Consider the following 9829-nt stretch of genomic DNA (forward strand, 5'->3'; position numbering starts at 1 on the left):
CTAGCTACCCGTGGGAGGAGCGTAAGGAGGACCCTGAGTAGGGGTTTGTGGAATGTCTGTTCTGCCTAATTGTCAAGACACTGCATTAGGTTCTTTGTTCAGAATATTTGCTTGAAGCTAGGTTAGAAATTCCACAGCTGCTAGTCAGGTAGGGTAAAAATAGGCATCTTTTTAAAAAAAAGCTCAAATAAAATAGATATCAGGCATATATACTAGATTGAATCATATGAAATTGCATATATATTAGGTTGAATCATATGAAATTGTCAATATTTAACTGCTGAAACAATGATATCATATGGTTCAATAATAACACATATATATTTTTTTAACATATCCAATCCACTCACAATTTGTCCCTGAACTCCTCCAGCTTGCTGGCATCAGGGCTCTAGCTGGAGGGATATAACGTGATATGGATCAGTCATACAAGGCCAGCAAAATGCAAGATATCCAAATCCCAATAGTCTCGGCCAGCACTGCTGCCGAAACCAGAGGCCACATGTCTTTGTGAGCCTGGGTTTATAGCACACATGTGTAACTTGTCTTTTAACCACAGGGCCTGATCCTACTGTTTTCCTTTCTTGCTCTGTGTCAGTCTTGTTGTTACAGAGTGGTGGGCATGGGAGATGGAGTAGAAAGCTGTAACAGCCAGAGAGTCAGGGAGATGAAGTTAGGGGTGGTGATGGAGGAGTTTCAGGTGGTGGAGGAGCTGGTGAAGGTGGTGGTGGTACAGTTTGAGTTGATGCTGATGGTACCCAGATACAGGGCTTTTTGAGTTCTCAGTTGTCTGAGCTGGACACTGCAGGTGGAATTGCTGCTGGGGACACAACCATACCCTCTATTGTGCTCTCCTTGTTTAACCTGCTTCTTTACCCTTGGGTCATTTTGCTTTTGAACCCTTCACTATGAGTAAACCATCAAGTTCAACAGTGATCTCTCTCTCCTGATGACTCTCCAGCTACTAATAACAAATGTTAGGGCAGAGGTAACAAAGTTGAAAGAAGTTTAGCTCCCAGAGGTGTTTGCCTGTATACAAGTGTGCTTGCTGGGGGGAGAGATGGGCAGGCTTGAGGACCAAAGTATGCCAAAAGGCCCCTCTGCGGAAAGAACTGGGAAACACACTTGTTCATCCTCCCTTCCTCTCCTTCTCCAAGCTCTTGTCTTGTCTCAACAACTGCTGGACATGAAAAATAAGAGACAATTTATTCTACATCATCTAAGCTGTAGGCAAGGCAGGAACAAGGACGAGGTGTACAGAGCTGGCCTAAAGTCCTCCCTCTTTAATTCCTTGCAGTGATGAGGGCCAACCTACTTCAGTGTTTGGAGAGGGGAAGGATGAGGAGGCAGATTTAGAGGAATAAACAGGACTTGGAGCCAGAGATGCCTTCTTTTTCTCAGGGTCCAGGACTTCCTCCTGGCTGACAGTTGTGTTGGAGGTAGCCAGCTCACTCACAGATTCATGTTCGGAGCTGGAACTGCTGCTGCTGCTGGTGGGATGGCTCAGAATCAGACACCAGAACTTTCCATGGTTGAAGTAGCAGAGGACTGCTGGGAAAGGACAAGGAGAAAGGGGAGAGGAAAGTCAGAGATTGGGAGGAACAAGTGGCAAGCAAAGTGAGGCCAAGGGGAAGAAAAGTCCCTAAGAACCTATCCCTGGGGATTGACAGCCCTCTCCCTCCACACTTTCTCTGCCCTGACCCACCTGTGTTCCCACTTCCCAGGGTCCTCTGGGCCACTCACCACAGATGACATACAGGATAAACACCAGCCAACCAATGAAGTAGCTCCAGCAGAGGGGGATTGATAAATTCTTTCTCAACTCAAAGAGCCAGATGTTAACAGGGAACAGTATGAGGGTGAAGAAAACGAAGAAAGCTAGGAGACAAAGGGGTGCAAGGGGGTCTTATTTTCACTGGAGAATTCCAAAAGCATTCTTCCTCATCTGCTGAACTACAGTCACAAACCACAACCCCCATCAGCACACACAGAGCATGCGGTCCCAGAGGTTCATGGGAATTGACCTCTCCACCTCCACCCTACCAGTGACCAGGAATCAATGGAACTCAGTTCTCAGTCAACAACTACTAGTTCTGTTCTCCCACCACCCACAAACCCAGACCCCACTCCCAGAGAAAGGAAGAGGAAGAAGTGCCAGGAAGATGTGTGTTAGGAGAAACTAAGGACCTTTTCCAGAGCTAGAGGGCACCTTCACAGAAGCTCATGACAGTCCCAATCCAGCCGAAAAAGGGCAATTTCTGAAGACCAGGTATGTACGGCAGATGCAACCAGATGGTGAGGATGATGCCCAGCCCCAAGGCCAGGCAGAAGGTAATCTTGGCCACCCCAAAAGCTGGGTGATTTGTCCACAGCTTAAAACTGTCTAGGGAAAATGAGAAAACAGGATGAACTAAAGATTCGCAAAAGACAAAATATAATCGAATGAGTAAATACAAGGAAACAACCAGACAAATGCACATTTGAGATAACAATAATAAAATATCATTTTCACTTATTAAATAGGCAAAGATTCTTGATATGGAGATTTGTGATAACCCCAACCATATGAAAACAAATGCCTCAAAGGAGAAGCTAAACAGACGACTTGAACTGCAGTTCTCAAAAAAATACCAATGTCCAATAAAAAATGAAACTCAACAATAAAAACTGCAAATTAAATGTGATTTTTTTTGGTCTATCAAATTAGCAAAGATCAAAACAAAATTGATCATATCTAGTGTAAGAAAGGATTTAGAGAAAAGAGGTGCTTTCACACACCACTGGTAGGATCTCTGATGTGTGATCAGAGATGCTACCCAAATCTAAATGTTTAAGACCCTTTGCCCCAGCAATACATCCTCTTGGAATTTATGTTAAAGAAACAATCCAAGATATGCATTAAAATTTATGTACAGAGATCTTCTTTCCAAAATTATTTATATGTCTAACAAGAGAGCTGTTAAGTTATAAGGTACCCGCACATTAGATTATTATGTGTTCATTAAAAACCATGATATGATAGATCATTGTCTCCAGATAGAATCTAAGGAGGGAACCTGGAAGGTGAAAGGCTCATTTTAATCTGTTGTGTTTTTTGAATTTTCACAGTGTCCGTATACTATGCAATCAAGTAAATTTTTAACATAGATATTTATAGAATAATTATTTCATGATACAAATAATATGCTCATCACTGAAAAGTGGAGTTTACAACACTGAGCATGTAAAATGATTACAACTTTGAAAAATTAAAATATATATTTGTTAAAACAAAAATAAAGCTACATATATATTTATTTGTATTTATTTTATATAGATACACAAAAGACTGGAAGTAAATCCATTACAATGTCAGCTGTGATTATATCTGTGTGAAGAAATTTTAGGTGATTTTTATTTTCTTTCTTAAACTTTCTGCATTCTAACAATAATTGTGCAACTTTTTAAATTAAAAAAATAATATATTCAGGTATTTAAAGTTAACAGTCATAACTTTAAAAAGAATATGAAAAAATATGTATGTGTATAACTGAATCACTTTGCTATAGAGCAGAAATTAACACATTTTAAATCAATTATACTTCGATAAAATAAAAATTTAAAAAATAATAGTCATTGCTGACAAAGTTACAATGAAACAGCCTCTTCGTACATTGTTAGTGGAAGCATAAATTGTTTTCATACTTTTTGAAAGCAACATGGAAAATTTTATTAAAGAGCCTTACGATAGTTATACTCTTTGATCCATTAAACCCACTTTAGGAAATCTAGTCCAGAGATACTAAACACAGGAAAAACTTCATGATTAGTAAGCTTTGTTGGTCCTTTTTTCTTAAGTATGAAACTGGAAATAAATTTGCCAAGAATAGATAAATAAGATAGTCAAGTCACAATTAATAAATCTATTAAGTTGAATAGTATAGTCTTAATATGGGGTGTTTATTATATCTCATAAATTTTAAAATAATACAAAATAAGTAATAAAAATAATCTAAAAGATATAAAATAGTTTGTGAAGAATCAATATAACTATGTAAAAATTACTCAGAACGTGTTCAATTTTTTTAAAAAGAAGCCTGGAAAAAAACTGAGTGCTGCATAAACATCCAGTAGTGACTGTCCTTGAGTAACCTATAGAGCAAAAACATGTAGTTGATTACGTTTCTGAGCCAGACACATCTGAGTTATGATTGTAAACCTGCCATTATTAGGTTGTTATGTATGAATTTGCTCAGGTGAAAAGAGGTCAAAAATTGGCCCCGTCTTGTGGTTCAGCCTAATAGCTTTATGATCTTGAGCAAGGTAACCTGAGTCTCAGATTCCTCATCTGTAATATGAGGATAATTATCCCTAGCTCTTAGAGTTGATAGGGGATTAACTTAAGCAAATAGAATAAGGTTGCAAATAATGATAGCTTTTGTTGCCCCACATTTATTGGAATAAGGATGTATTACTTTCATGGTGGGGCTTCCCTGGTGATTCAGTGGTAAAGAACCTGCCTGCTAATGCAGGAGACTGCCTGCAATGAAGAGACACAGGTTCGATCCCTAGGCTGGGAAGATCCCCTAGAGACAGAAATGGCAGCCCCTGCCCCCCCACTCCCCCACCCAGTATTCTTGCCTGGAAAATCCCTTGGACTGAGAAGCCTGGTGGGTTACAGTTTATGGGGTCTCAAGAGTTAATCACAACTTAGCAACTAAAGCACCACCACTTTCATAATGAAAGTAAATAATGGCTGTGTAACTTTTTTTCTTAATGTGGAGCTTTTTTTCTTTGAAGCTTTCATTGAATTTGTTACAGTATTGCTTCCGTTTTCTGTTTTGATTTTTTGGCTGCCAGGCACATGGGATCTTAGCTCCCACTGACCAGGGATGGAACTTGCAGCCCTGCATTGGAAGGCGAAGGCTTAACCACTGGACTGCCAGGGAAGTTGTCTATGGCTGTGTAACTTTAAAAAAAAAAAAAAAAAGTTAATAAGGTCAAGAAGTGAAATTCAGGGGTCAAAAGTTCTGGTTTTCCACAAATGTTGAGAAAGGAGACCCAAACTTGGGAGGTGAGGGGACAGCAGAGGTGAAGTTAACAAGAATAGGAAATGGAGTAGCTCCAAGAACTCTGGGAAGGAGGAAGGAGCAAGGTAACCAGAGGTGGAAACAGAGCTGGCCCAGAAGAGCAAAAGCCTGTGGCTGGGGAAGAACAGCGGTGAGAACGTGGGCCTGCAGGAGAGCATCCTGAGGACTCCTCAAGCTCTGGGTCCGAGAGCCTTGAGGAAGGAAATTCCCAATCCCCTAGGGTTCTTCTCCCAGGATAATAGTGAATTGTGTCATTAATGAGTGATTCACACACCCCCAGAATCCAAGTCCCTCACAACATTTCTGTAAGCACAGACTTGGCTGCGAGCCTTCCCATTGGGGCAGGAGAAGTGGATTGCCCAACTGAGGAGGAACAATGATCCCTGGGGTCTCAGGGCCAGTAGAACCATCTTACTGGTCAAAAAAAGTGGGGCTGACCAGAGGGAAGGGCCAAGAATACTGGGGTACAGAGGTCGAGGCCAAGGCAAGGGACTCCTCCTGGAGCCCCTGGGGTGGGATGAGAGTAAGGGTCTCACCTTTCCCATTCTGAGTTGGAATAGCTCTTGGATTTGCAGATATGCAGGAGCCCCAGGGACATTATGTGAACTGACGTGTAGATTTTGGTGGTGACGTTCATGGGCCAGTGCTGGTAGAAACGGATCCTCTCGAAGCACAGCCATTTCTTGGAGAAGACCATGACCACCAGCAGGATGAAGGCGAGCAGGCTGAGCTCTGAGGCCAACACCTGCGCTATCCAGCGGGAGCTGTGTGTGATCCTGCACTGCAGGAGCAGTGGAGAAACCCTGTGGAGCTTCACGCTGTGGTCCTTAATTACCGGCCAGTTACTGTCACGGGTGGAGACACAGTTCTGCACCTCTTCCTCTTGTCCCGGGCTCACCGCCACCCCATCCTGCTTTCCAGCCCTCCCAGCCCTTTCCAGGCTTCTTATGTTCATCCCTTTCTCCTCCTGACCCAGGGAATTCATCCCTAATGTTCCCTGTCACCATCTTGAGTACTCCCTGACTCCGCTTCTATCCTCCACCCCATCTCCCCCTTCCCTTGCCAGTGTCAGTTGTCCTTCATCATTTAAATATTTTCATCAGGCAGAGCAGTGGCCACCACAGCACCTGGCGTCTGGAAAAGAACAACCCATTCAGCAGGAGAGGGCCCCTAACTGCCATGGAATATTCCTTTGTGGAGGGAGAGGGGGGCATCAACTGGGGGAAGGGGCCCACAGCTTCAGCTCAAACTCTTTCTGGAAACCCTGCTCCTCTGGGGCTTCAACTCAGAACTGTGCGTGTGATGCCTCCTTCCTCTAAGAGCCCTGTTTGCTGAGGGTCTCCTTTGCTCTTCCCACATCCTCTGCCCTAACCCCACCCCCAAGTACTCACGGATGGAGCAGGAGAAGGGGAGGAGCTTATCCCCAGGGAGACGGTTGGATATGCCTCCCACAGGTGTCACCAACCTTCTCCCTACTTCCCCCACCTCTACTCACTTCTGGTTCACAGTTCCCACCCCTTCCCCTCTTTTTTACTTTTTCCCCCTTTTTTTTTTTTTTAATCTCAGCACCAGAGGGGAAAGACACAGGACCAGGAGGGGACATGAGAGTGTTATACAGTCTGAGATTTTCCTAAGCTGTCTTTTGAGCTGTAGGAAAATAAATCTGAGTCACCTGGGGCAGCCTGATCACTGTGGCTTCCAGACCTCAGTTAGCGCCTGGAATTGTTGTGGGGAACAAGCCTTTCAAATTCAGGCTGTGAGTCTGAATCCCATCAGAGTTGATTCACTTTGTGAAGAGAGTGATGCATATGGTTAAGAACAAAGGCTTTCGGTCCAGCAACCCAAGAGATGAATTAGGGGTCTTCCTCTTAATGGCTTTATGAACCTGGAAGAATCATATAGCTTCTTTGTGTCTTAGTTTACTCATCTGTAACGTGGGACAAAACTTGTCTAGATTTGGCTTGAGTATTGAATAAGATAATGAACAAAAAGCAATCTTTTGTTCATAGTAAATTCCCAGAAAGTGGAGATATTATTTTTAAATATTTATTTATCTTATTTATTTATTTGGCTGTTCCCGGCCTTAGCTGCAGCATATGGGATCAAGTTCCCTGACCAGGGATTGAACTCTGGCCCCCTGCAGTGGGAGCACAGAGTCTTAGCCACTGGATCACCAGGGAAGGCCCAAGCAGCATCATTATTGTTATTGTTTTCATTGTTTTGCACTCTCACCAGCAAACATAGAAGAAAGAGCAAAAACACAGAGGTGTTTAGCAGGCATCCTTGCTGACGAGTGACTGGAATGGAACTGAAATTAATTTAAGTCAAAGGGGAGTTAATTATAGATCATGAGGTCATGTGCACAGCTGGAACTCAGAATAATTAGAATCACGAATTCAAATCCTGTGAGGAATCTTCCTCTGTGTCTTAATCCATTCAGCAGCTACAACAAAATACCATAGAGTTGTTCAGTCGCTTAGTCATGTCCGATTCTTTGAAACCCTGTGGACTGCAGCACACCAGGCTTCATAGACTGTAGAATTTATAAACAACAGAAACTTATTTCTCATAGTTTTGGAGGCTGGAAGTCCAAGATCATGGTGCCACACAATCATAATTGGCATATTTGGGCGATAGCCCAATTCCAGGTCACAGACTTCTTGCTGTGTCCTCAGGTGAAGCTAGGGATCCCTGTGGGGTCTCTTTTATAAGGATGTTAATCCTATTCATTAAAGTGGAGCCTCCCACCTTCACCTTCTGGGTTACTTTCCCAACATATGAATTTGGGGGACACAAATATTCAGATCACAGAACTTGGACTCTGGTCTTGCTCCTCCTTGAGCATCTTTTTTTAAAAAATGTGTTTATTTATTTTATGAATGCATTTATTACTTTTGGTTGTGCTGGGTCTTCATTGCTGCTCCAGGTCTTTCTCTAGTTGTGGCGAGCGGGGGTTTCTCGTTGCAGTGGCTCGTCTTGCTGCGCAGACCACAGGCTCCAGACACACAGATGCATCAGCAGTTGTGGCACATGGGCTTAGCTCCTCTGCAGCACATGGAATCTTCCTGAACCAGGGATCAAACCTGTGTCCCCTGTACTGGCAGGCGGATTCTTATCCACTGTGCCACCAGGGAAATCCCTCCATGAGTACTTTTTTCTTTCTCTGGAAACCACCCTCCTCCTTTTCTTTCATCCACATAATGAGAAACGTGGCCCTTACACCCCGCACAGTCCATCTTAAACCTTTAGCTGCCAGAGCAAAGATCGCTCCATTCCAAGCCCAAATATTCTCTGGACCTGCCAGGGACAAGTACCATCCCATTAACCATGGTCATTTCAGTTCAGTTCAGTTCAGTTGCTCAGTCGTGTCCGACTCTTTGCGACCCCATGAATCGCAGCACGCCAGGCCTCCCTGTCTATCACCAACTCCCAGAGCTTACTCAGACTCATGTCCATCGAGTCGGTGATGCCATCCAGCGATCTCATCTTCTGTCGTCCCCTTCTCCTCCTGCCCCTAATCCCTCCCAGCATCAGGGTCTTTTCCAATGAGTCAGTTCTTCACATCAGGTGGCCAAAGTATTGGAGTTTCAGCTTTAGCATCAGTCCTTCCAAAGAACACCCACGATTGATCTCCTTTAGAATGGACTGGTTGGATCTCCTTGCAGTCCAAGGGACTCTCAAGAGTCTTCTCCAACACCACAGTTCAAGAGCATCAATTCTTCAGTGCTCAGCTTTCTTCACAGTCCAACTCTCACATCCATACATGACCACTGGATAAACCATAGCCTTGACTAGATGGACCTTTGTTGGCAAAGTAATGTCTCTGTTTTTTAATATGCTGTCTAGTTTGGTCATAACTTTCCTTCCAAGGAGTAAGCATCTTTTAATTTCATGGCTGCAGTCACCATCTGCAGTGATTTTGGAGCCCCCCAAAAATAAAGTCTGACACTGTTTCCACTGTTTCCCCATCGATTTGCCATGAAGTGATGGGACCAGATGCCATAATCTTAGTTTTCTGAATGTTGAGCTTTAAGCCAACTTTTTCACTCTCCTCCTTCACTTTCATCAAGAGGCTTTTTAGTTCCTCTTCACTTTCTGCCTTAAGGGTGGAGTCATCAGCATATCTGAGGTTATTGATACTTCTCCCAACAATCTTGATTCCAGCTTGTGCTTCTTCCAGCCCAGCATTTCTCATGATGTACTCTGCATATAGGTTAAATAAGCAGGGTGACAATATACAGCCTTGACGTACTCCTTTTCTTATTTGGAACCAGTCTGTTGTTCAATGTCCAGTTCTAATTGTTGCTTCCTGATATGCATACAGGTTTCTCAAGAGGCAGGTCAGGTGGTCTGGTATTCCCATCTCTTGAAGAATCTTCCACAATTTATTGTGATCCACATAGTCAAAGGCTTTGGTACAGTCAATAAAGGAGAAATAGATGTTTTTCTGGAACTCTCTTGCTTTTTCCATGATCCAGCGGATGTTGGCAATTTGATCTCTGGTTCCTCTGACTTTTCTAAAACCAGCTTGAACATCTGGAAGTTCACAGTTCACATACTCCTGAAGCCTGGCTTGGAGAATTTTGAGCATTACTTGACTAGCGTGTGAGATGAGTGCAATTGTGCGGTAGTTTGAGCATTCTTTGGCATTGCCTTTCTTTGGGATTGGAATGAAAACTGACCTTTTCCAGTCCTGTGGCCACTGCTGAGTTTTCCAAATTTGCTGGCATATTGAGTGCAGCACTTTCACAGCATCATCT

At 43.3% G+C, this 9829-nt stretch overlaps 1 protein-coding gene across 1 annotated transcript; it reads right to left on the reverse strand.

Moving 5' to 3' along the window:
• Positions 1–1267: 1267 nt before the first annotated feature.
• ODF4 (outer dense fiber of sperm tails 4) lies at positions 1268–6102 on the reverse strand. Its single transcript, XM_010843200.1, is given in 4 exon segments — positions 1268–1551; positions 1744–1878; positions 5606–5619; positions 5621–6102. Coding segments are annotated over 4 exon segments (867 nt in total). The 5' UTR covers positions 6055–6102.
• Positions 6103–9829: the final 3727 nt, after the last annotated feature.

This window comes from Bison bison, unplaced genomic scaffold, assembly GCF_000754665.1.
Source record: "Bison bison bison isolate TAMUID 2011002044 unplaced genomic scaffold, Bison_UMD1.0 scf7180017864180, whole genome shotgun sequence".
Taxonomy (NCBI): domain Eukaryota; kingdom Metazoa; phylum Chordata; class Mammalia; order Artiodactyla; family Bovidae; genus Bison; species Bison bison.